This window comes from Ovis canadensis, chromosome 21 (assembly GCF_042477335.2).
Source record: "Ovis canadensis isolate MfBH-ARS-UI-01 breed Bighorn chromosome 21, ARS-UI_OviCan_v2, whole genome shotgun sequence".
Taxonomy (NCBI): domain Eukaryota; kingdom Metazoa; phylum Chordata; class Mammalia; order Artiodactyla; family Bovidae; genus Ovis; species Ovis canadensis.
Window position 1 is genome coordinate 40,548,288 of NC_091265.1, and position 26,438 is coordinate 40,574,725.

The 26,438-nt window shown below is 45.3% G+C and overlaps 1 protein-coding gene across 4 annotated transcripts; it reads left to right on the plus strand.

Moving 5' to 3' along the window:
• Window positions 1-14,826: 14,826 nt before the first annotated feature.
• DBX1 (developing brain homeobox 1) lies at window positions 14,827-23,771 on the plus strand. 4 transcript variants are annotated; one of them, XM_069565332.1, is made up of 8 exons: window positions 14,827-14,946; window positions 15,298-15,369; window positions 15,628-15,853; window positions 17,362-17,570; window positions 18,086-19,013; window positions 19,641-19,742; window positions 21,676-21,878; window positions 22,275-23,771. In XM_069565332.1, exons 5-8 carry the CDS (start codon window positions 18,644-18,646, stop codon window positions 22,635-22,637), a joined length of 1,038 nt encoding a protein of 345 aa, XP_069421433.1. In that variant the 5' UTR covers window positions 14,827-14,946; window positions 15,298-15,369; window positions 15,628-15,853; window positions 17,362-17,570; window positions 18,086-18,643; the 3' UTR covers window positions 22,638-23,771. The 4 variants fall into 4 exon arrangements, with proteins under 4 accessions (XP_069421433.1, XP_069421431.1, XP_069421430.1 ...); XM_069565330.1 differs by having other exon boundaries at window positions 14,830-14,946; window positions 15,298-15,399; XM_069565329.1 differs by lacking the exons at window positions 14,827-14,946; window positions 15,298-15,369 and having other exon boundaries at window positions 15,430-15,853.
• Window positions 23,772-26,438: the final 2,667 nt, after the last annotated feature.

The following is a 26,438-nucleotide window of genomic DNA, read 5'->3' on the forward strand; positions in this document are numbered from 1 at the left end:
TTCCAAAGCAACTTTCTCTCTGTTTATACCAAAGGAGAACATCTCTGTTTTCACATAAAATAGACTTCAGTTTATTTTTTTCCAGTTTTTTTTTTAATATTTATGTATTTGTTTGGCTGCTCCAGGTCTTAGTTATAGTATGTGGGATCTAGTTCTCGGACCAGGGATGGAACCCTGGCCCCTGCATTGGGAGCACAGAGTCCTAGCCACTGGCCTACCAGGGAAGTCCCTAAAATAGACTTCCATTTAAAAGTTAAAGAGGCATTGAGGGAATGTGTTAGATTTTGGTCATTGATTTTCACTAGAAGAGACACTGTCTTTCTCTTTCATCTGAACATTACTGAACATCTGACATTTTCCAAATGTCTAAAATGTGCTGCTTAGGGTCTGCCAAGTATAGACCTAGCAGCTATTCCAGAAATGTTGCCTCACAGCATATTTTGACTCAAAAATAAGTGCAACTGCTTTCTTCCCTTCCCTTGGTCTAACTGTTCACCATTCATTCAACAGTCCTTCCATATCTACTGACTAGGAGATGTAGCGCTTGGTTTTTTGAGAGAGGGGCAGAAGTAGGTTCTCAGTGGCATTCAGAGTGACCGGTGTGATTAAAATCCTCACCTGACATCCTTCCTATAACTACCATTTGGGGCCACAGGAACCTTCTCCTGAAAGCTCAGCTCTATTCAGTCCTGCCTCTTAACAGGAAATATCTAGGAAACTTCATGCATGAGCTTCAGGAACTCAGTCTCCCCATTGCTGAAGCCTTCTGCATGTGATGAAGGTTTCCAGGCTACCTTAAGAGACCCCTTGCATTCCTCAGCCCCTTCTCAGATCACCTGCCTGCCCAGAACATAGGATATGCCTTCCTCTAATCTGGTGATCTTCAGCCAGGGGGGCAATTTAACAGTGTCTGGAGACATTTTTCTCTGTCTGGGAAGGAAGAATACACTACAGCTATCTAATGGGTGGAAAGTGAAAGTTTGAGTCACTCAGTCGTGTCTGACTCTTGGCAACCCCATGGACTGTAGCCCACCAGGCTCCTCTGTCCATGGGATTCTCCAGGCAAGAACACTGGGTTAGGTTGCCATTCCTTTTTCCAGGGCATCTTCCCGACCCAGGGACTGAACTCGCATCTCCTTGCAGGCAGCTTCTTTACCATCTGAGCCACTCAGTTCAGTTCAGTCGCTCAGTCGTGTCTGACTCTTTGTGACCCCATGGACTGCAGCATGCCAGGCTTCCCTGTCTATCAACTCCCAGAGCTTGCTCAAACTCATGTCCATCGAGTCGGTGATGGCATCCAACCATCTCATCCTCTGTCATCCCCTTCTCCTCCTGCCTTCAATCATTCCCAGCATCAGGGTCTGAGCCACTAGAGGCTAGCAATTCTGCTAACCATCTTACAATGTACCACACAGCCTCCACAACAAAAACTGAAGTTTAGAAATCTGGCTATAAGCAGCTACCTCCCCAGTCCCATAGACAGCATAGACAGACATAGTTTGGATCAGACCACACTGGTCCAAATCTGCCTCTGCCAATAAATTAAATGCAGGATATCCTGCAAGCTACTTTATACTTCTGAGCCTCAATGTCTTTGTCTGTAAAATGGACTTGTTATGAGGAGATAAGGAAATAATATGTATATAAAGCATTAGCACAGTACTCACTAAATGGAAGTCATAATTTTTGTTGCAACTATCATTCCTAGAAATGCACCCCAATATCCAATTCCCTGATTCCTGTTATTTAATGACAAACTTTTCTTCTGTGAGCTTTCACCTGGTAGCTCTCATAGTTCTCAAACCACAGATGCTATATGGAACATGGGTCTACAATTTCTGCCGCCAGGTCCTGGAAGGTAATATTAATTAAGAGCAGGAAACTTTCCCAGGCTACTCAGAGATGATCTCATTTTATTATTATTATTGTTATTTTTTTGGCTGCACCCTGCAGCACATGGGGGTCTTAGTTTGCTGACCAGGGACCAAACCTGTGCCCCTGCAGTGGGCGTGCAGAGTCTTAACCACTGGACCACCAGGGAAGTCCCCAGACATGATCTTAAAATCCTTCTCTACGTAGTAGTTTAAATGCAACTATCAATCAGTGAGATTTGGCACATGTACTTATTTGCCACCTTTCATTAATATGTCACTTCATCAACCAGAGGTTATCTCTTGCTAGAAATAGTAAGCTCCTTATCATTGGAAGTGCTAAAGTAAAGTTACCATGAAAGGGATTTTATTTTTAACATGTATGGCATTTTACACATGTTTGAATTACCATCTTAGAAGCCTGGGACCTGCACACCAGATCTGCACCCCTATGCCCCCAAAAGCAAGGTACAAGGAAGGTATTTTGATGGGTACAGCAGTCACAATAGGATAAGTTCTCTGATAAACTCAAAATCTTATAATAAAAGCTTATTTCTTACTTCTGACACCATCCAATATAAGATGGGTGGCACTCCTCCAAACCATGACTCCGGGGTCTAGGTTCATTCCATACTGTATCCCTGCCACTCCAACATATGGCCGTCATGTCCCAATGGAAGGAAAAGTGAAAATGATTGTACATGAGAAACTTCATATGCCAAGACTGGAAGTGATCGCCATCACTTCTGCCAGCATCCCACTGCTCGACCAGAGTCCAGGGCTCCATCCAACTGTGAGGAAAGCTAGGAAATGTGGTCTATGGGCTCACAATGAGAAGAATGGATATTGGTGCCCACTGGCAGTATCGGTGGTGGTCAGCAAACAGGAGAAAGACTAGTAACTGGCAGCTAGGAGTACTCATCATTGGTCTAGCTTTTGGTAAGGCACATTTTAAACACTTTGCTTTATTTGACACAAAGTAATAGACACTGTTGCCTATATAAAGCCACACCCCTTTTCCTTTGCCAGGGGTATTTTCTTTGTTCAGAAATCTAACATTTCCAGGAATCTAGGAAGGTGACCCTTGATCCACTTGATTAAAAGAAAAAAAGGTAATTCCATTTTTCTTGCTATTGACTGGCTCAGATTTGAGCACCTGGCACTATTCTGGCCAATGAGACTACAGTAGACATCCTCCAAGATGGGCTTCTGGAAAAGATTTTTTTTCCTGCTGATAAAAGGAGAGAGAAGACAATGAATGGACTCTCCTTCTGCAGCGTGTTGTCATCTTCACGTAATGCCTGGAACTGGGGCAGCCATTCGACACTGTGCAGGACCCAGCAAAAGAGCTCAGTCAACTCATTGGAGAAGGCAGAGCAGAGAAAAAGAACCTGGGCTTTGATGACATAAATGAGAAAAGAAATTAACAGATTCTGGATCTGTTATACTTCTGGAGTTCTTCTTTTATGAAATAATAATTTTTCTCTGTAGTTTACTCTATTTTTGGATGGGTCTTTTTGCTAATGCAGCCAAAATCATCCCAACTGATAGTGATATGTGCTAAGTACTTTATAGTTACACTCTCCAAAATGGAGCCAGTGGAGAACTAAAGGTCATCTATTTCTATCTCCTTTTGTCAGAGTAGAGAGGAACTAAGAGCTGCCCTCACTCTGGGTCCCTTACCCTCACAAAGTTCACTTTTTTGAAATCTAATATCTACTTCTATGAATAAAGTAAGTGTTGGAACTACTGCTGCTGTTTCTTGAGATGACTGTGAAGATGAGTTGATACATAAGCACTTCAAGCAATACCTGAGATTCTGTAGATGCTAAATAGGTGGTTATATCATCATTATTATTATCAAACATAAATACAAAGGATCATAAGAGACTACTACATGCCATAGTAGTAGTACACTATGACTACTATATGCCAATAAAATGGGCAAGCTAAAGAAATTAACAAATGCCTAGAAAGGTACAACCTTCAAAGACTGAATCAGAAAGAAATAGAAAATATGAACAGACCAATCTCATGGTTTCAATTGAAACTGTGATTAAAAATCTTTCAAGAAACCAAAGTCCAGGACCAGATGGTTTCTCAGATGAATACTATCAAACATTTAGGGAAGAGTTAACACATACCCTTCTAAAACTGTTTCAGAAAATTGCAGAGGAAGAAACACACCCAAGCTCATTTTATGAGTCCACGATTACTCTGATATCAAAACCAGATAAAGATCACAAAAAAAGAAAATTTCAGGCCAATATCTCTGATGAACATAGACACAAAAATCCTCAACAAAAATGCTAGCAAACCAAATCCAACAACACATTAAAAGGATTATACACCACGATCAAGTGGGATTTGATCCCAGAGGTGCAAGGATTCTTCATTACACATAAATCAATCAATGTGTTATACCATATTAACAAATTGATGAATAAAAAGCATATGATAATCTCAGTAGATATCGAAAAAGCTTTTGACAAAATTCAAATCCATTTATGATAAAAACTCTCCAGAAAGTGGGCATAGAGAGAATGTATCTCAACATAATAAAGGTCATACATGACAAACCGACAGCAAACATCATTCTCAAGTATGAAAAATTGAAAGCATTTCCTCTAAAACCAGGAACAAGACAAGGATATCCACTCTCTCCACTATTATTCAACATATAATGGTTCTGGAAGTCCTAGTCATGGCAATCAGAGAAGAAAAAGAAAAGGAATTCAAATTGGAAAAGAAGAAGTAAAACTATCACTGTTTGCAGATGACATGATACTATACATAGAAAATCCTAAAGATGCTACTAGAAAACTACTAGAGCTTATCAGTGAATTTGGTAAAGTTGCAGGATACAAAATTAATACACAGAAATCTCTTGCATTCCTATATACTAACAATAAAAGATCAGAAGGAAAAATTAAGGGAACAATCTCATTTATCATCTCATCAAAAAGAATAAAATTCATAGTAATAAACCTACCTAAGGAGCCAAAGACCTGTACTTGGAAAACTATAAGATACTGATGAAAGAAATAAAAGGGGACACAAAAAGATGAAGAGATATACCATGTCCTTGGATTGGAATAATCAGTATTATGAAAATGACTATATTACCCAAAGCAATCTACAGATTCAGTGCAATCCCCAATTGCCAATGGCATTTTCCATAGAATTAGAACAAAAAATTTACAGTTCGTATGAAAACTCAAAGGACCATGAATAGCCAATGCAATCCTGAGAAAGAAAAATGGAGCTAGAGGAATCAGGCTCCCTGACTTCAGACTACATTACAAACTACAGTAATCAAAACAGTATGGTACTGGCACAAAAAAAGAAAAATAGGTCAGTGGAACAGGATAGATAGAAAGCCCAGAGATAAACTCACACACCTATGGTCACCTAATCTATGCCGAAGGAGGCAAGAATATACAATGGAGAAAAGACAGTCTCTTCAATAACTGCTGCTGGGAAAACTGAATAGCTACATGTAAATGAATGAAATGAGAATATTCTCTACCATAATACAAAAATAAACTTGAAATGGATTAAACACCTAAGTGTAAGACTGGATACTATAAAGCTCTTAGAGGAAAACAGGCAGAATATTCTTTGACATAAACTGTAGCAAGACCTTCTTCAACCACTCTCCTAGAGTAATTAAAAAAAAAAAAAAAGCAAATGGGACCTAACTATACTTAAAAGCTTTTGCACAACAAAGGAAACTATAAAGAAAACAAAAAGGTAAACCTCCAAATGGGAGAAAATATTTGCAAATGAAGCAAAATATATAAATAACTCATGTAGCTCAATATTTTTAAAAAATAGCACAATCAAAAAATGGGAGGAAAATCTAAATAGACATTTCTCCAAAGAAGACATACAGATGGCCAAGAGAGGCAAATGGAAAGATCCTCAACATCACTAATTGTTGGAGAAATGCAAGTCAAAACTACAATGAGGTATCACCTCATCCTGGTCAGAATGGCCACCATCAAAAAATCTATAAACAATAAATGCTGGAGAGAGTGTGGAGAAAACGGAACCCTTCTACACTGTTGATGGGATGTAAATTGGTGCAGCCACTATGGAGAATAGTATGGAGGTTCCTTAAAAAACTAAAACTACGGCTACCAATATGATCCAGCAACCACACTTTTGAGGCATGTATCTGGAGAAAATCATAATTTGAAAAGACACATGCACCCCAAGGTTTATTGCAGAACTTATTTACAATTGCCAGGACATGGAAGCAATCTAAATGTCCATCAACAGAGAAACTGATAAAGAAGATGTCATAACATTATGCCCTGGAATATTAGCCATAAAAAGGAATGAAATAATGCCATTTTCAGTAACACACAATGGACCTAGAGATTATCATACTGAATGAAGTAAGTCAGACAGAGAAAAGCAAATATATGATATCACTTATATGTGAACTCTAAAACAAAAAGGGTACAGATGAACTTATATACAAAATAGAAGTAGAGTTATAGATGTAGAAAACGAACATATGGTCACCAGGAGTAAGAGGTGGGGAGGGATAAATTGGAAGATTGGGACTAACAAATACACACTACTGTATATAAAACAGATAACTAATAACGACCTACTGTATAGCACAGAGAACTCTACTCAGTACTCTAGAGTGGCCTATATGGGAAAAGAATCTAAAAGTGAGTGGACGTATGCACCTGTAAGGGCTTCCCTGGTGGTTCAGCAGTTAAGAACCCGCCTGCAATGCAGGAGATGTGGTTTCCATCCCGGAGTTGGGAAGGTCCCTTGGAAGAGGGCACAACAACCCACTCCAGTATTCTTGCCTGGAGAGGCCCAAGGACAGAGGAGCCTGGTGGGCTCCATCCATAGGGTTGCAAAGAGTCAGACACTGCTGAAGTGACTGAGCTTGCTTGCACGCACGCATATGTAATCTGATTCACTTCGCTGTATATCTGAAAGTAACGCAACACTGTAAATCAACTATACTCTAATAAAACTGTTTAAATTTTTTGTTCAAATTTTAATTTTTATTTAAATTCTTTATGTATTTAGCTAATTTGAATTTAAATAGTCCCACATGGCTGGTGGCTACTGAATTGGACAGGGCACTCTAGTTCTACACTCTGACTTTCCTTTCTGATAAGTTGGACATCTCTGCATTTTCTCTGAGCTTCCTGCTTTCTTTTAACTTCCTTCCCACCATAATTAACCAATTCTGATACCCATACCTGTGTTGACTTTCTGTCTCATGTCAGATTTCGTACCTAAGACATAAAGATTAGCTGACAGGCACCAGTTTTCAAAGCAATTTTTTGCTTTCTGAATAACAGAATTTCTCTTAGTGATGAGTTCATTAACATATATTTATATTAATACATACATGTTTGTGTATATATTAATATACATATTTATATAACATAAATATTTATACTTCCCTAAGGTCTGGGTGGGGAATGTGCCAGATCATTCATTACTTACACTGCAAAAATTAAACATTTACTGAATTTAATGCTGTGAGATCAAGAGTTAGTGTATTTGTGTTCATCGGAGCTTGGTTCTAGTGCTGTGGAAGTTGACTCTCTGTAAACATATTTAGTCAATTAAGCATATTAGCTAGTAATATCTAATAATGACCAACAATGCCAGTAGAAGTCATCAGCTAATCATTCAAATAAGCAAAGAGAACTGCCCTAGGAGTTATAGATGAAAATCAGACAGTCTTTGAGAAAACCTGGGAGCTTTCTCATCTGGTTCGCATCTAGAGAACCCAACACCACAAAATGAAGAGCTAATAATAAGACGTTAAAGAGGTTAGACAGAGAAGGCACTGGCACCCCACTCTGGTACTCTTGCCTGGAAAATCCCATGGACGGAGGAGCCTGGCGGGCTGCAGTCCATGGGGTCGCAAAGAGTCGGACACGACTGAGCGACTTCACTTTCACTTTTCACTTTCATGCATTGGAGAAGGAAATGGCAACCCACTCCAGTGTTCTTGCCTGGAGAATCCCAGGGACGGGGGAGCCTGGTGGGCTGCCGTCTATGGGGTGGCAAAGAGTTGGACACGACTGAAGCAATTTAGCAGCAGCAGCAGCAGCAGCAGTAGAGGTTGGAAGAGAGATCAGTGAACTACCTACACTGAATTTCAAAGCAGGAAAGGTCCTTTGAAATGAGGCAAGAGAGTGCTCACAGAACTTGATTTATCACTCTGCACATATTCTCTGAATGCCTGCCACGTGCCAGGCATTAGGACACAGAGTCAAAGAACACGGTGCCTACCTTCAAGGAGTTCATGGTCTATCGGGGAAACAAACACACAGATTATTCCAATAGGTACAGTTGCCAGCAAATAAAAATTCAGAATATCTAGTTAAATTTGAATTTCTGATAAACAATTTTTAGTGTAAGTGTATCCCACACAATATTTGGGACATACTTGCACTAAAATAAGATTTGCTTGAGGTTCAAATGTAACTGTACCTCCAATATTTTCCTCTGGCAACTCTAAATAGAGGGTAACATGCAGTAATAAAGAGTAGTTTGTTAGATACTACAAGAAAATATCCAAGGGGCATGAACCTCAGAGTACACCAGAGAAGGATCACAAAGGAGGTGAAGCTCAAGCCAAATCTTTCCCAATGAATGGAAGTCAGCCAGGTGATAAGAGTCTAGAAGGATCCTCAAGTCCAAAGGCACTGTGGATTGAGAGAGTGGGACATACTTAGGCAAGTGCTCAGTAGGGACAGAATAAGTAATGAGTAAAATTTCAATAACTATCTGGGGAAGAGCTAAAGGTAGAACCCAGAGTAATGCTACCATCTAAGGGCTTAGAGGAGAAAAGGAGAGTTCGTGAACAGAGCAAGAAGGAACAGTCTGCGGAGGGAAAAAGAAGATCATGAAGCCAGAAGGGAGAGGTCCTCAGCGACAAATACTGAGGCCACACTAAATAAGAAAAGATCATTGACTGCCAACAGGGAGGACATCAACGACACCGAGAAATCCATCTCAGTGGAATGGAGTGGCAGCAGGTGAAGAAAGGTCATAGGGGTGGCAAGAACAGAAGAAAACAAGATTAGGCATTGCTTTCAGAAAGTCTGGCTGTAAAAGAAGTACCATGCTTCAACCTGGACAAATAGGGAGCTCAAACCGGACCCTGAACTTTAGAGAGGGCCCCAGTCTGGCTTCCTTCCAGCTCCACCCATGTCCACGTGACCAAGGGGACAGGCTCACCCACAGCCTATATGCTCCCTTCTAGGCTCTGGAATTCATTGTCCAAATGGAACCAAGTCTCTTTTCAAAGCCGACACAAGTCTTTTCCTGGGTCTATCTTCCCATGGGTGGATGATGTCACTAGTGTGCCTCTGCCTGAACCTGAGACATGGACCACATGTCTTTGGAGAGAGGTGCTGGGGGTGTGGATATGTGGACCAGGGGTCCAGACTCTTGGTTGCAGGACCTTCCCAATGTAGGATGGAGTCAGAGTGGGACATGAAGTAGGGTGGGCCACAGGCTTCCATCTGTAGTTTTGTCTCAGGCCTCACAAAAGTTAGAGGAAGTCTGTAAGGATATGTAATTGAAAATGGATATAAGGCCAAGGGAGGGTCCTTTTGAAAAAGCACAGTTTGAAAGAACCTGTGGTGAAGGGGAGATTGAAACTATAGACAGAAAGGATAATGAAGAACAAGGTTCAGTCAGGAATTCAGCAGCAAGCATTTCCAATGAAGGAGCCACTTACAGAAGTGCAGACAGGGTTAAGGGAATAAGCAAGAGGCACTGCTGCACCCAAAGCCTAGCAACAGTGTGAAGCCATTATATTCTATTACATCCCTATGTCTGAAAGGTCAGCAGGTGGACAAGACAGTATTGTCAGGGCTTGGTGAACTTGGGAGCTGCAGTTACAGTTACTCACAGAAATGCAACAAAAAGCAAGAAAGGAGTGGGAGGAAGAAATATCCCAACCTTTCTCTGCTATCCTTGAGTTGGTGCCATTGGCTCCCACTAACTGAAACCGTTCTGTTTCTGTCCTTTATTGTGCCCATCTTTGCATGAAATGTTCCCTTGGATCTCTAATTTTCTTGAAGAAATCTCTGATCTTTCCCATTCTATCATTTTCCTCTATCTCTTTGCATTGTTCACTTAGGAAGGCTTTCTTATCTCTTCTTGCTCTACTTTGGAACTCTGCATTCAAACAGGGATATCTTTCCTTTTCTCCTTTGCCTTTTGCTTCTCTTCTTTTTTCGGCTATTTGTAAGGCCTCCTCAGACAGCCATTTTGCCTTTTTGCAGTTCTTTTTCTTGGGGATGGTTTTGATCACCGCGTCCTGTACAATGTCATGAACCTCCGGCCATAGTTCTTCAAGCACTCTATCAGAGCTAATCCCTTGAAACCTAACAGATGCAGAAGATATTAAGAAGAGGTGGCAAGAATACACAGACAAACTATACAAAAAGATCTTAATGACCCAGATAACCACAATGGTGTGATCACTCACCTAGAGCCAGACATCTTGGGTCTTAGGAAGCATCACCATGAACAAAGCTAGTGGAGGTGATGGAATTCCAGCTGAGCTATTTCAAATCCTAAAAGATGATGCTGGGAAAGTGCTGCACTCAGTATGCCAGCAAATATGGAAAACTCAGTAGTGGCCACAGGACTGGAAAAGATCTGTTTTCATTCCAATCCCAAAGAAGGGCAATGCCAAAGAATATTCAAACCACTGCACAATGCATTCATTTCACATGCTACCAAAGCAATGCTCAAAATTCTCCAAGCTAGGCTTCAATAGTATGTGAAATGAGAATTTCAAGATGTTCAAGCTGGATTTAGAAAAGGCAGAGGAACCAGAGATCAAATTGCCAACCACTGGATCATAGAAAAAGCAAGGGAATTCCAGAAAAACATCTACTTCTGCTTTATTGACTACACTAAAACCTTTGATTGTGTGAATCACAACAAACTGTGGAAAAGTCTGAAAGAGATGGGAATACCAGACCACCTTACCTGCCTCCTGAGAAACCTGTATGCAGGTCAAGAAGCAGCATTTAGAACTGGACATGGAACAATGGACTGGTTCAAAATTGAGAAAGGAGTATGTCAAGGCTGCATATTGTCACTTTGGTTATTTAACTTGAATGCAGAGTACATCATGTGAAATGCCAGGCTGTATGAAGCACAAGCTGGAATCAAGATTGCCAGGACAAATATCAATAACCTCAGATATGCAGATGACACCACCCTTATGGCAGAAAGTGAAGAGGAACTAAAGAGCTTCTTGATGAAGGTGAAAGAGGCGAGTGAAAAAGCTGACTTAAAACTCAACATTCAAAATACGAAGATCATGGCATCTGGTCCCATCACGTCATAGCAAATAGATGGGGAAACAATGGAAACATGACAGACTTTATTTTCTTGGACTCCAAAACCACTGCAGATGGTGACTGCAGTCATGAAATTAAAAAGTAGCTTGCTCCTTGAAAGAAAAGCAATGACAAATCTAGACAGTGTATTAAGAAGTAGAGACATTACTTTGCCAACAAAGGTCCATCTAGTCAAAGCTATGGTTTTTCCAGTAGTCATGTATGGAAGTGAAAGTTGGCCCATAAAGAAGACTGACTGCGGAAGAATTGATGCTTTTGAGCTGTGGTGTTGGAGAAGACTCTTGAGAGTCCCTTGGACTGCAAGATCAAACAAGTCAATCCTAAAGGAAGTCAGTCCTGAATATTTATTGGAAGGACTGATGCTGAAGCTGAAGCTCTAATACTCCAATACTTTGGCCACCTGATATGAAGAGTCGACTCAAAGATTGAAGGCAGGAAAAGAAGGGGACAACAGAGGATGAGATGGTTGGATGGCATCACTGACTCAATAGACACGAGTTTGACCAAGCTCTGGGTGTTGGTGATAGACAGGGAAGCCTGGTGTGCTGCAGTCCATGGGGTCGCAAAGAGTTGGACACAACTGAGCGACTGGACAATAACAACTAAAACCAACCAGCAAGATACCTAGCTGCATTTTGCTAGTCTCTTAGGGCAAAAGCAGAGAGAGAAGGAGTAGGAGGTAGATTTAGAAGGGTAAACAGAGATTAAATAATCAATATTTATTTATTAAATAACTAACTCTAAGGAGGCAGGAGACGTGAATAGAACGGAGAGTAAACTGAGGGGAAGGAAATGGAAGGCATTTCTGTCTGATGACCATCTTCTCTCTGCAGTTCGAGGGGAAAGTTGGTCATGGAGGAGGGTGAACAGGCTAGAGAATGTTCTGATTTTCCTCCTGCAGGTGGCAGCTCCCAGTAGGCCCTTGTGCAGTATAGGTAATACCTAAAGTAAGACTATTTTACTCCATCCCTTCCCCAGGTAAGAGGAATGTCACATTCTCTCATGCCTCCCTCCAACTTCCCTACACTGATCAAGCAGAACTGCAGAGAAAGCAAAAGTCTTGGGGGGACTTTTCCTTCTCCCTTTCCTGCAATAACCTCGAAACCCACCTCAGCCTCAGGCAAGTAAACCTCCAACAACATGAGAGTCCCACACACTACAGAATACTTCCCTCTTAAGTATTGACTCATGGTTCCAAACAGCTTCTCTATCTGACAGTTCCCTCCTCTGACCAAATCAAGACTCCCTATTTGTCAGAAGAAAAATAATTTTTAAAATTAACTTTCACATTATAAAGAATGGAAGTCTTACCTCTAATCCTCCCATGGACATATAGATTTAAAAAAAAAAAAAAAAACTCTTTTCCCAAAGGGGCAATCTCTAAATTTCAAAGATGAGTTGGAGAGTTCACAACCTTTAGCCAAGGATGTTCCGTCTCCTCCCCCTACCCCCACCTTCTCTAACCAGCTGACCCTAGACCTACAATGACTCTGCTTCCTTCTATACTTGAGAACACAGCTTCTGATTTTTTAACATGAAGAGAGAAAAAAGAAAGGAGAAAGTGAAGCAAGATTCTGCTTTAGGAAAGAGAGTCTCAATCCATTGGCAAAAGTCTTTGTCCCTTATAGGTTCTTAGACGGACTAAGGTTTAATATTAAGACAATAAGCTCCCCAGAGGGAGAGAGAGCTTGAAAGATTGGTGCAAACCAGGCAGCATCTATTTCTCACAGCCACTCCACATAAACAAGAATAGTCTTCTCAGCGTCCTCTGTTCTCCAAGTGAGTGTGGCGGTGGAGGGCAATCCCATTCACTCTTCTGGGAACTGCCACCAAACCAACTAAACCGCCAACTCCCTCAGGCCACCTCCACCCACCCCACGCCACCCTCAGCCCCAACCCCCAACACAAACCCAGCCTCCCCAAGAGGCACCTGCTCCCCAGCCGTGAGTCCTTGGGCCTGGAAGGAAGAACAGAATACATCTCATATTCTCTCTCTTCTCTGTCCCACCATTGGCAAAAGTGGCCCTTTCAGGTCCAGAGAAAGATCCTGTATGATTGTCCACCCGGTGCACCTGTCAGCCAGCCTCACCTTTGTCCCAGCCTCCTTATCCGGAAAGATTCTGGGACAGGAAATCAATAGTTCAGCTTGAGATAAGGAGAAAGAGGTGGGTGGGGGCTGTGAGGAAATGGTTCATGGAGAGGGGGGCACAAGGAGTAATTGGAGAAGCTGAAATATGCAATGCACAGGACCCAGGGAGCCGAGCCAGGGAGGGTCACCTCCTGTTTTACCCCTGGCATTGGGGTGCAGCTCTTTGCGGAATTAGGACAGAAGAGAAGTGCGCACTGGGAGCCATTCGGGGTGAGATGTAGGTGGGGTGTAAGCACCATTAGCCTAAGGGCTCTTAGCGGATCTCCAGACCAGAGACCTGAGGAGCAGAAGCCAAGTTGATCTGCCCTGAAGCTTCTGTCTCCCTCCACGCTTCTTCCCTCCCCTCAGGCCTCACCCCTGGTGCCCGGAAATGTAGTCTCTGCAGTCTCCCAGGTCCTCCCTGCAGAGCTGAGGCCCACAGTGGGGTGACAAAGAGCAGAGAGTTTTTAAACCTTAGAAGATCAACATAAAAGGGACCTTAGAAAGCTTTCTAAGGTAATCACTGGTTTCCCACACAGAGACACCTAGGCCCAGGAGACAAGGACTTTCGCCCAAGACACACAGTAAAGTGAAACGGATCCAAATGTAAGTTAAAAGGATATTTAACCCCGCTGTCTGCCGAGAGCCAGTTAATCAAGGAAAGGCAAAAGCAATTTACTTTTAATGGGGGTGGGGGGAGGGGACATCAGCTTTGAAAAGAAGCATTATAAAATTAATTTCCGAGACAAGGAGGTTGGAGTAATGGAGAGAAAAAGCACTCAAGGCTCAGCTCACTAAAATTTCATTTTCATTATCTTGAATGGGCACAGATCGCCTCTGTCAACATTTCATGGTGCTAATATCACTTGGCTGCAGGGCCCAAGTAGAGAGTTAAACTCCCGCCAAGCCGGGCCTGAGCACAGCTCTGTTCTACAGAGATTCCCTTTCTTTGGGTTTGGAAAAAAAAAAAGAAAACACACACACAAAAAAAAACCCACAAAAAAACACAACACACAGTTAACCACCTGTCAGGGCTGAGGATACAATGAGGCTCTTGGAAAAAGAGCTTTTCATGCATGCGTAATATATTTGTTCAGCTATTCACTTAATGAAGCTGATAAATGTGATGCAAGACAATAGTCAAGTTAATCTATTTAGTAAAATGTTTTTGAGACTTTCAGGCTACGTTAAGGAGGGGAGCATTCAGCGACATTTTCATTTAAATGCGCTCATCTCCCCTCTTAGGCTGCACAAGGGGTTCAGGCAATCTAAGTGAATATAATTTCTTATAAATGTGTCTTTAATGGGTTTAATTCACCCTTGCCAGCTGTTTTGGGGGCTATTTTGTAAGAGCAAAACAAACCTTTCGGGCTTGGAAAGCTAGTTAAAATTAGTTTCGGTCAGCGAGGCCAAGCTATATTTCCTGCAAACCATCTGCTTGATTGGCACAATAGAAGGATTTTCAAGGAAAACGGGGGAGAGTGACTGTGAAAGGAATGAAGGGTGGGGGGAGACGCTAGAAAGGGCTGGGGCGGCCGGTAGCTCCTTGTGGCCTATTCTGAAGGTGAACCCCTTAGAGGTGTCTTAATAGAGCGACTCGCCTAAAGAGCTGGGGCGGCAGGAAAGCTCTTTCAGCCCGAGCCTTGCTGCTCTCCTCCTTTGCCTTGACCGTCAGCTCCTTCTTTTGCCCCGGGGCCCTGGAAGCCAGGCGGCGGGCGCTGATTCCGATGCCGCCGCCGCCAGCCAGCCTGCCAACTTGCAAAGCCCCCTTGGTTGGTAGCTCAGGTCGGCAGCTCCACGGCCCGGGGCTTTGAACTCTGGCCAAAAGTGTGAACCTGGTGTCCCAGTCTTCCCGAAGCCACGTTCGTTATCTTTTCGGAGGGCAAAGAATCTCAAGCCACTCTTTGCTTTGCAGACCCTTCACCTCCTCACGGGTGGCCTGTGCTTACCCGGGCTGGCGCTCGCGGTGGGACCCACTTTGGAGAGGGTGCGCAGTGGCCAGAGCTCGGAGCGTGGGGTAGGGACCCGCCCTCTCTCCGTGGCTCCCGGGGGTAGGGGTGGGGTGGAAACCCCAGACGGGTTCCAGGAGTCCTTCCTCCCTTCCCGGGAAGGCTCCGACAGCTTTGCCGGGAGGCCCCGGAGCCCCGGCTCCCTCTACCGAGGCCTCCCCAGGCGAGCAGTGCGCCCGCGGCACAGACGAGGGCCTTCACCCCAATCCAAGCCTCCGATTCTCTCTTTTCCCCAGAAAGAGAAACAGAAAACCCCCGTTCTGGGAGAGAGGATGCAAATGACTTCTCTGAAATAAACTCGAAGATAACGACATTACAATGAATGGCAGGACGCACAAAACCCCATGGGCTCAGGTCAAACGGCATTAGTCACAGGTCTTAGCCGCAGCCGCCACGCCGCACCGCGCAGCCCCTTAGGCTATGGTGGAGTTTGAAAAGACGCGTTCAAGGAGATCACTTCAAGTAAGATCCTTTCGTCTGATTTCTTGCTTCCTTGGGATTTACTTTGCCTTTTCACGGGCCGCCAGCCCTCACCCCGCCCTCACTTTTCCTCTTTGGCGCCTTAGGAATGCTTTAGGAAGCTATGGAGATGGAGGCCGAGAACACGTGGATCACAGCAAGGGGTTGACCCACCTTCCAAAAAGTGTCAGGCCCCCCTTTTTAAAAGAAGAGACGTTAGCAGTAGTCAGTCTAGTGTGAGGCAGAATGGTCAGTGTGTGTGTGTGTGTGTGTGTGTGTGTGTATAAGGGTGGGAATCAAGTAGCAGGTCCATGGGCAAGATACTAATTGTAAAAACTACCCCAGGGAAATATTAATACCCCAGATGGAAAAGAAGTTTAGAGAAGAGGGGAGGTTAGGAAGGCCCTAGACTGGCTTTGAGTCCTTACTGTCCCTCACAACAAAGTCCTGCAAAAGTAGACTGTCTTCCAGTAGGCTGCAGTCAGAAGCTCTAGCCCTGAGCCCTCTTGCTTGATGAGAAATCCAACACGGGGGTATGGTAGGAAGAAGGGAAGGAATGCAGGCGAAGAGGAGGAAAGGACTAGAATGAAGAAGAGGAGAAAAAGAAGAGAGGTGGGAGGGAATGCACAAACCAGAGCTGGTCTTTCTGCTTCCAGAAAGCAGTTGGTGGGAGGGGTGATATGGAATGAAAACTTTGTGACAATGTGAGAGCACAGGTGTTCAAATACTTTAAACCTTTTTCTCCCCTATTTTATGGCAAAATTTCTAAAAGAGGAACATTTGAAGTTTTTCAGATATGTCTCTCTTTCAATTCCAGGGGATTCTGGTTAACTTCAGCAATGCATTTTCCCTATTTAAGTAGCCACTTATTTAAAAGATGCTCTTTCCTGAGTGGTTTTCCACCTCCTGCTCCCCAGAATGCCTCAGGCTCAGAAACTCCATACTTGTGTCCTCCTGGAGCATTAATTCGGCTCCAAGCCCAACTCTAAATAACTTTTTAATTTGAATCAAGGGAGAGCTTTAGCGGGCTCTATCTCTGGTTTAATGTGATATAAATCACAGATGCACTTTTATTGAATGGTTAAAGCAGCGACATGGAGATCATCAACACAAAACACCCTGAACAAAACCATCGAGAGAAATAAAGCTGGTTAATAAGATTTTTGAGAAAGCTTTGTGTTAAAAAGCAAAAAGGAAAACCAGCTGAAGGTGACAGTTAGTTCATGGTTAATAGGATCAGGGCGGCCTGGCGGGGCTGCACACTTCTCTTTGGGGAGGTTCAGCCTCACTAAAGAAATGAATGGGACATTTAACACATCTGTTATCTAGCCGAGGAACGGAATTGAGGCTCAGCATCACCCGAGCCCCAATCCAGAGGAAAGCCAAGTGCGGTCTACAGGAAGATTCTGATTTGAGGTACCAAATGAAGTAAGAATCGTCTTTCCTGGTGTGGACCAACATTTTTGGGGACCTCGCCCTTCACTCTGTTTTCACACATTTGTACATTGCAGTTGTTAAGAAGCAGCAAAACTATGCCCGGGGAAGTGCTGGCAATGGGTAGGACCCTCTCAGGACAAATTCCAATCTTCTGCTGCTGTGGTTTTAAAAGTCCAGGCTGTGAGTTTCAAGTGAAACTGCCAAGGGCTCCCAGAGGTTGGGAAAGAGCCAGCGGAGCACCCAGAGCCTTCAGGTCTGTTGCACAAGGCAGCTTCCAGCAGAGGTAAGCCCTGGGAAATGGAACCCTGCCACCTCGCCCCTTTTCGAGGCTCCCCTCTGAGCCTCCCCTGGGTTAGCTGCGGTTCATTCCCCTGTGCCACTTCTAAACACAGGTCGCTGAAAATTGTTTTCTAAGTTGCAGGGGTTTGCAGGAGAATCATATTACTGTTCAGGTATCACCAACTCTCTCAAACTCACTTCCCCAACATGAAATAAATCAAGACCTCCCTCTTCCGACCCCTGAGGGATGCCCATTCAATAGCTCCAAAGTATCGATTTCAAGTTTCCCTCTTATTTTAGAACAGCACTCCTCTACCCCACGTTTATTTAACACACCCCTCACAGCTGCTTTTTGCCTCAGCTGGGGTAATGTATAGGGAGGGCAGAGACGGAAGAAGGAGTATATTTTTTTGTTCACTGACTTGAAATTTTCCATTGCTCTCCGCACATGGGGGGAGGATTATTTTACTGATTGCCTGGAGATGAGTTTCTATGAATATTTATTGATTTATTTTCCAGGCTCAGCAGGGGAGCTGCAAATAAATTTAATGTGTTCTCTAAATAATTCCTTTTCTATAAGACAAGATGTCATCTGAAACTTCTAAATAGGCATTTAATTAGCCCGGGTGTTGCTCCAGAACAAAAACTCCTGGCGAGAGCTTTGGGGGCGCACTGTATTGCAAAGAGGCGGTCGATACGCAGAATTGATGCGCGCCAGCCTTTGTTGCCGGCCCATTGTGCGGGCCATGCTTATGAAGACTAATCCAATCATAAATTGCACCCCTGCGCCAATCAGATCGCCCAGAGCCTCCGGCGAATGAAGCTCGAGTGGAGAACTTTGTTGAACTTCATTGTCAGAGCTGTCACTTTTCAAAGCGCTTTAACGGGCGGGCCACTATAAAACCATCACCTCGACGGGAGGACTACGGAGGACTCGCAGACGCCCAAGTAGGATCGTTCCTTAAAGACGTTTGCTAAGCCCAAGAGAGAGGGCACCACGGGGGTGGGAGGGGCGGGAAGTCAGGAATTTACCTCCTGGCCATTGGAAGAAGTTTTTCGGCCCGCCCTGCGCCTAAAATGATGTTCCCTGGCCTCCTCGCGCCCCCCGCCGGGTACCCCAGCCTCTTGCGCCCCACACCCACCTTAACGCTGCCCCAGTCCTTGCAGTCGGCATTTTCCGGTCACTCGAGCTTCCTGGTGGAGGATCTGATCCGCATCAGCCGACCCCCCGCCTACTTGCCCCGAGGCAGCGTGCCCACCCCCAGCATGTCGCCCCCTAGGCCGGGGGCCCCTGCGGCTCTCACAGACACCGGGGCCTCGGACCTGGGCTCCCCGAGCCCGGGCAGCCGCCGGGGTGGCTCACCGCAGACCGCCGTCTCCCCTGCCAGCGAGCCCACGTTTCTGAAGTTTGGAGTGAACGCCATCCTTTCCTCGGCGCCCAGAACCGGTAAGTGAAAGCAAAACGCTGAGGGCTGTTCTGATCTGGCCTCAGTTTCCCTTATGCAGCGGGTATCCACGCACACAGCGGAGCACACACTTAACACAAGATCCCCGAGGACCCAGGCCAAGCAATGTGACACGTAGGTCCAGACGATTCCCAGAAAGAAAAGCCTCCAGGTTCGCCCCACCCTCAGAATGAATGTGAACACCTGCAGTTTGAGCGCGCAAAGTACCTGGCTCAGGGAAATCGAGCGCACGCCCCTGGGCGTCTGCGTTTCTGCCCTCCAGCTTCTGGATGCCCGTTCCTTAAACCCAAGACAACATACTTACTAGCTCAACAAGTATTATGGGTCTGCAATTCTTTTCTCCCCCGCTCCAGTTCTATCCATCTTGTTTGCGCCTAGGATGACATTGGGGGGATGGGGGGTAAGCGACTGTGAGGACTATGGGGAGAGTTCCACAGATGAGAGAGTGTTAGGGAAACATTTATTTTACTCTATCATTGAAGAAGAAGCCTTTGGAACCAGCCTAAGGTGTAATCATGTCATGTATTCACTGTCCTGTACAATAATCATGTGACCTAATGAAATTCCCTTTCTGTCTCCCTCCTTGTTCCTCCTTCCCTCACTCCCAGAAACGTCTCCCACCTTGCTCCAGAGTGTCCCTCCCAAGACCTTTGCCTTTCCCTACTTTGAAGGCTCTTTCCAGCCTTTCATCAGATCTTCGTATTTCCCAGGTAAGTCTCGTCCCCCTTCCTTTCAGGAGGCTGGACGTCACCCCAGCCCCGCCCCATCGCTCCCTGTCCCGAAGCCATATTTCTCCGTCCACCCCACGGGGTTAGGCTCTGGTTCAGAGGTTGCGAGACGTACAACATTCACGAATCCGTCGCGCCAATTTGATGCCCTATTTAGCACAAGCAGTGACTGCTTGACACTTTGCACCAATTCCCTGCTCTACAAATTAGCAGGAATTGTCATGGTCCCAATTTGAGGCGGTTCCCTTCCCGGCGCGGAGCTGTTGGCATCTCTTCACGCCGCCGTTTTCCCACAGAGTCAGTGCACTTGGCCACGATTCCCCACAAAGGTTTCAGCACCATGACCAATTGGTCAGCTCCTCCGGGCAGCCACACACAGACCAGCCCTCGCCCCTCCGAGCCGCGGAGAGACACCTACCAGCCGGGGCTAATTTCTCTTTAAAACTCATTCAGGGCTGCGGGCTTTTCACAAGACCACATGGGGTGCCCTCTTGTGTGGGATGCCTGGGGTCGCCCAGGGGGAGGGGGACTAGATCCTCCCACACCCCCAACCCTCTATTTCCAGCCCGACTTCCCAAATTATACCCTACCCCCACCGCCGAAACGTTTTAAAGATCGTAGAACTCGTAAAATTAGAAGTCGGAGGGAGGTCCATAATTGGGTCCCAGTTTAAAGGAGAAACACCTTAAGCAGCTTCCACGAAGTTTTCATCCTGAAATCCCAGTGATGACTCAAAACTCTACAGCTGGTCAAGACTGAGGAGACGGGAACTCATAAAGGGAAGGGAGACTGGGTATGGTCTGTGGGGGGTGAGTAAAAAAAAAATCTCGACAGCACTTCCCGGTATCAGCGAAAGAAACACGCAATTGATTTTTGAAAGGGGGAGAGAGAATTCACCAACCGCCCCCCCCCCATTCATGCTGTTGCTGCTAATGGAATTTGCTCCCTTTCTCCCCCAGCTCAATGCTCTAACAAAAACAACCCGAGCTTTATAAATAGCTTTTCATGTCCATTTAATGAAAATGATTCGGGGAAGAGAAGCCTCTGCCATCAGTATTCTCCCAATGGTCTTGGCCTGCAGTTGTGTTTAGTTTGAAAGTGTAAATCTCTTTTGTCCCAGTAATATATGGCTTTCGCTGCTTGTCCTCAGTCTTTTTCTGTTAGTTCATTACTACACAATTACCATTCACGCTTCATTAGAGTCTCTGTTTCTTTTGGGTTTTTTTTTTCCCCTCCCTTAAAGCGAAACTCTCCCCTACCCCCACCCCCGCCTTTTATCATGCCAATACCCATTGGGAAGCGGTCAATGTGCTAATTAGCTGCCACTTTTCATGTTTTCGGGCCGAATTCTTTACGTTTTGCGGGTGAGGGGAGGAAAGATTAATATAAAAAAGATGAATACCGATTGGATTTTTCCAAAAATAAAAAAATCCAAAGCGGATTTTCTCCTAACAAATCAGTAAAGCACCTCATTTTCATCCAAATAATGCAAAAGCCACCAATGTGCTGAAAGCTTAGGGGGGAAACCCAAGAGGCCTCGGCTGGCTATTTTATTTTCACTTTTGTAATTTATTTATTTATTTTTCTCCTGCTATATTAGCTGATGCACTCAGGTTTGGTTTCCCTGAGACCGTTAAATGGAAAAACGAAACAGGCTATTGTGGGGGCTGTTTTCTGTGTTTCCGTGGTTTTACCTAATCCGGGTTTGCACGGTTGAAAGGGAAAGTTATTTGGGCGGAAAGCGCCTTTCACTCTCGCAGGTTTGTAGGTTCGTAGCCTATTCTCCAGGGGGAGAAAAAAAGAGAGCTTTAAAGAGACGAAGGATCAGAAAGGAAAACCAAAGGAAGCCGCAATGGAGGGGCGGACGGGGCAGGACACCGCCCACTCACCCACCTCGCACTCCTGGCCTCCGCAGCGTCCTCCAGCGTCGTGCCCATCCCGGGGACCTTCTCCTGGCCACTGGCCGCCCGCGGCAAGCCTCGCAGGGGCATGCTGCGTCGAGCCGTGTTCTCCGACGTGCAGCGCAAGGCTCTGGAGAAGATGTTCCAGAAGCAGAAGTACATCAGCAAGCCGGACCGCAAGAAGCTGGCGGCCAAGTTGGGCTTGAAAGACTCACAGGTGAGGGCGGTCTCCCCGTGGCCCCTCCCGCCAGGCATGGTCCAAATGGGAGGGTTCTCAGAAACCGTTTAGGTCCCAGTGTACAGATGCGGTCAGGACTAGAGAGGATGGGAGAGAGCCGGCTTCGCGGAGGCTCCTCTCGATAGATAGCCACTCTCCCTGCCCCGTCTCTTCCGGGCTCAGCATCGACCCCCACGCCCCCACCCCACCTCGGCCAGGTACCCTAAGACCCGGCGAGAGGTGCGTGAAGTGGGTGACGGGGATGGGGGTGGGGAGTGAAGGGAAAGTGTCACGTGGCGTCCCAACTCGCTATAAGGGATGGGGAGCTGGCAAAGACGGTGGCGGGGGCTCCGCGCTAACCTCCGCTCTCGCCTGCTCTCACCCCTTTCGCCCCAGGTGAAAATCTGGTTTCAGAACCGACGCATGAAGTGGCGGAATTCCAAGGAACGCGAGCTCCTGTCTAGCGGAGGCTGCCGCGAGCAGACCCTTCCCACCAAACTCAACCCGCACCCGGACCTCAGCGACGTGGGCCAGAAGGGTCCTGGGGACTATGACGACGAGGAGGACGAGGGCCCGGGCAGCCCCCGCCCCCGCCTGGTCTATCACGCGGCCCCCGCCGACCCTCGGCACCTGCGGGATCCGCGGCTGGAAGCGCCGCTGCCCCCCTCGCCCGCGCGCTCGGGCAGCCCCGACAAAGCTTCGGACTTCTCCGACTCCGAGGACGACGAGGAGGGCGAGGAGGAGATCACGGTGTCTTAGAAGCCCCCGCGTCCCCCGGGGTACTGATTACTAGCGCTTTGAAACTGAAGAGGTGGGATTCGGTGCGTGTTCACTAGGACCGCTGCCGCTCCCTGCTGCAGACTTCACCTTGTCCGAGGGCACCCTGGCCCCTTCCGTTGCCCCAAACTACATTTCTCTCCCCTACACCCCTCCCTCATCAGCCCTCTCCGCACAAGTTAAATTTAGGTCTTGGTCCCAGCCTTAACTCTTCCATGAGGAAGAGTCTTTGTGTCTATCGTGTTTTATTGCAAGCTATTTTAAACACAAGTAGGGGTGTTCACTCCTACAGCCTGGGTTAAGCTGTGTGCCAGGTGCTACTGGCTTCAGCAGCAACAACCTTGTAAGAAAGCCTGTATGAAGCAGGAAACCGAGACAGGATATCTCACAATATCAAGCCTATAACTTCAAGACCCCTGACTTCCCAGACCTCTCTACAGACCCCTCTACATCCCCATCTTAGGTAGCAGCTGCATCCGAGCCAACTCCAAACTCTGGTGACACAGTCTGCTATAGCAATGCCCTTAGAAAGCTCAAGAAAAAAAAAAAACCCACAAACCTGTGCCTTCTGGTCTAAGGTACCGCATAAACACTGGATCTTTTCTGTGTGTCCTATTCCCAGTGTTCTCTCGGCAAGGAAGTGAGACCTCTACACGGGAAGAAGAGTCAAGCTGTATTTCTGTCTGTGTGTCTTAAAGGATTTTATTTACTTTTCAGAATCTATGGTATATGTACCAAGCATTCTCCCTTATGCCCTTTTATTATGACTGGGGATGTTTCACTGAGCATTGGGCATGAGGTGAACAGATAGAGACCCACAAGCCTCTTTGATTTATTTTTCATGGAACTTTGCTGTCTTTGTGCAGCTTTTTATGAACTGTACACTCTTTTGTACACATGTATGGATATTTTATACCAAGGTTATTATGAATGATATAAAGAACTGACTAGATTTCCTCTTTTTTTTACAATGCTTTTCAAACTTTAAAAGGTAGCTGTTTAATTGCATAACTTATAAAGAAATTACTTATTTTGTATTTTTACTGTGTACAAATTTTTATATATGTATATATGTATTAAATGAAAAATGCCAAATAAAAAATAGAATGGACACAATGATCAAGCAATATCCCTAACTCACAGACTGTTAAAGCTATTCCAGTCTGAGAAATGGAGCTATTCTGGTCCAAGGGCCGCTGGAATTTACAGAAGGTATGCTCATATTCCAGAGGGAAAGACACATGTCTAAAGCACCCAACTAGTTAGAGGTCAAGCTAGGACTAGAGTCCATTTTTGACTCCCAGGCCAGTGCCTTTTCTGCTTCCCTGAGCCATTGTTATGTCAGTTGGTCAGTTACCAGCTCTTTGCCACCCCCATGGACTGTAGCCCACCAGGCTCCTCTATCTATGGGATTTTTCAGGCAAGAATACTGGAGTAGGTAGCCATTTCCTTCTCCAGGGGATCTTCCTGACCCAGGGATCGAACCTGGGTCTCCTGCATTGCAGGCAGATTCTTTACCATCTGAGCCACCAGGGAAGCCCTACCATAAAATAGCCAAATTCACTATGGTTACAAGTAAAATAGCTCTAGTGAAGTGACACCAACAAATTGAGTCTGGAGTGATCCTTCTCCCCTACTCTGAGGACTGAACTGATAGACTAAAATAAATCAATGAAAGTCAATTTAAGTGGTTCAAGTTTGCAATGGTTTTTCTTTCCCTCCCTGAAGGCATGTTTTCCTAGTCCCTAGGAAAGCTCAAAGCTGGTTTTGATTTTTGTGTAGGAACTGATTTTATTAGCAATATCATCTACAGGCAGTGCCAGGGAACCTGATACAGGTTCTGGGGCTCCCCAGTGAAACAAAGTTCTTCAAAGATGGACTCTCAGCAGCAATGATTTATTTAACCAGCAACCAGTGAAGAGCATCAGTTAGAACTCTGGCGAAGGCTCTGTGCCCCTGGAGAGACCAATCTCTGCCAAATGGATCACACAGATACACAGTTGGTTGTTATGCTAACACATACTCCGACAAAAGTGAAGTGTCGAAGCTGAAACTCCAATACTTTGGCCATCTGATATGAAAAACTGACTCATTTGAAAAGACCGCGATGCTGAGAAAGATTGTGGGTGGGAGGAGAAGGGGACAACAGAGGATGCGATGGTTGGATGGCATCACCGACTCAATGGACATGAGTTTGGGTGGACTCCAGGAGTTGGTGATGGACAGGGAGGCCTGGCGTGCTGCAGTCCATGGGGTCGCAAGGGGTCGGGCACGACTGAGCGACTGAACGGAACTGACACTCCGACAGCCTGGAAAGAAGCTGTCAAGCTTAAATTTCAGTAGTTTTATTACATTTGAAATTTGAATATATTTTATTTTCAACTCTCTTTTCAAAAAAAAAAAAAAACACACAAGCCCCCTCCATGCTGCTGCTGCTGCTGCTAAGTCACTTCAGTCGTGTCTGACTCTGTGCAACCCCATAGACGGCAGCCCACCAGGCTCCCCCGTCCCTGGGATTCTCCAGGCAAGAACACTGGAGTGGGTTGCCATTTCCTTCTCCAATGCATGAAAGTGAAAAGTGAAAGTGAAGTCACTCAGTCATGTCCGACCCTCAGTGACCCCATGGACTGCAGCCTACCAGGCTCCTCCGTCCATGGGATTTTCCAGGCAGAAGTACTGGAGTGGGGTGCCATTGCCTTCTCCTCCTGCTCCATGCTAAGGTTAGGATATCCTCCCCTGCTGGGCCCATGCGTGACACTGGGGATCACTTCAGTGCCATGGGAATTTGGAGCAAAACTGATTTTAACTATCATAATTATCTTACTTCAAGAAATATACCACATTTCCCCCTCAACACATATGAAAATATTAGCATGGTGTCCTGCATACGGTAGGCATGCAATTTTTCAGACCAGAAACCCTTTCTGCTCTGAATAATTCAGGCTATTTTCTCCTTTTCTCTGCTGTTGCCCGGAGGGATATCCAGAGATGGAATCTTGACCAGAAATGGCCCACGTTTCCCTCTCCGCCAGTTCAAGCCTGCAGTTGTTACTTACAGTCAAGAACTATTTACCAGCATGGGGATGGATTCATGTCTACATGAAAGTAGTCTAGTGACACACCCATGCGCATACCAGCATTATCTTTAATAGTCAAGAGGTATTCGTGTTCCAATCACTCCCATTATTCACAACAGCTTCTGCAACCCAAATATCTATCAATGGATAAATAGAGAAAAAGTGGTATACACACACAATGGAATATTATTCCACTTAAAAAAGGAAAGGAATCTTGTCATATGTTATCATGTCAACATGAATAAATTTTAAGAACATTATGCCAAGTGAAATAAGCTAGTAGTAAAAAGGCAAATACCATATCATCATACTTATATGAGTTATCTAATATAGCCACATTCATAAAAACAAAAAGTAAAATTACAGTTGAAGAGCTGGGGTCATAGGAAAATAGGGAGTTGTTCAATGGGTACTGAATTTCAGTAATATTTCAGTATTGGAAAAATAGCTCACATGTTCGAAGATTTAAAATTCCAGTAATGGTCAAAATTATGGCAGGCAAGTGAAAAAACTTGAGGTAAGAAATATGTGTGTGTGTGCATGTGTGCACGTGTGTGCGTGTGTGTGTGTGATGTGGCTTGCAGAATCTCAGTTTCCTCTCCAGCGACTGAACTGATGCCAGGACAGCGAAAGCCCAGAGTCTTAACCGCTAGGCTACCAGGAAGTCCCTGAGGTAAGCAACATTATCATAAGGCCATGTAAAATT

What these genes read in the sequence shown, in the direction of transcription:
- DBX1 (XM_069565332.1), top strand. Translation starts at nt 18,644, where the DNA reads ATGATGTTCCCTGGCCTCCTCGCGCCCCCCGCCGGGTACCCCAGCCTC. An exon ending in TTCCTCGGCGCCCAGAACCG is followed by an intron (nt 19,014 to 19,640) that starts GTAAGTGAAAGC and finishes CCTCACTCCCAG; the next exon opens with AAACGTCTCCCACCTTGCTC. An exon ending in TGGGCTTGAAAGACTCACAG is followed by an intron (nt 21,879 to 22,274) that starts GTGAGGGCGGTC and finishes CTTTCGCCCCAG; the next exon opens with GTGAAAATCTGGTTTCAGAA.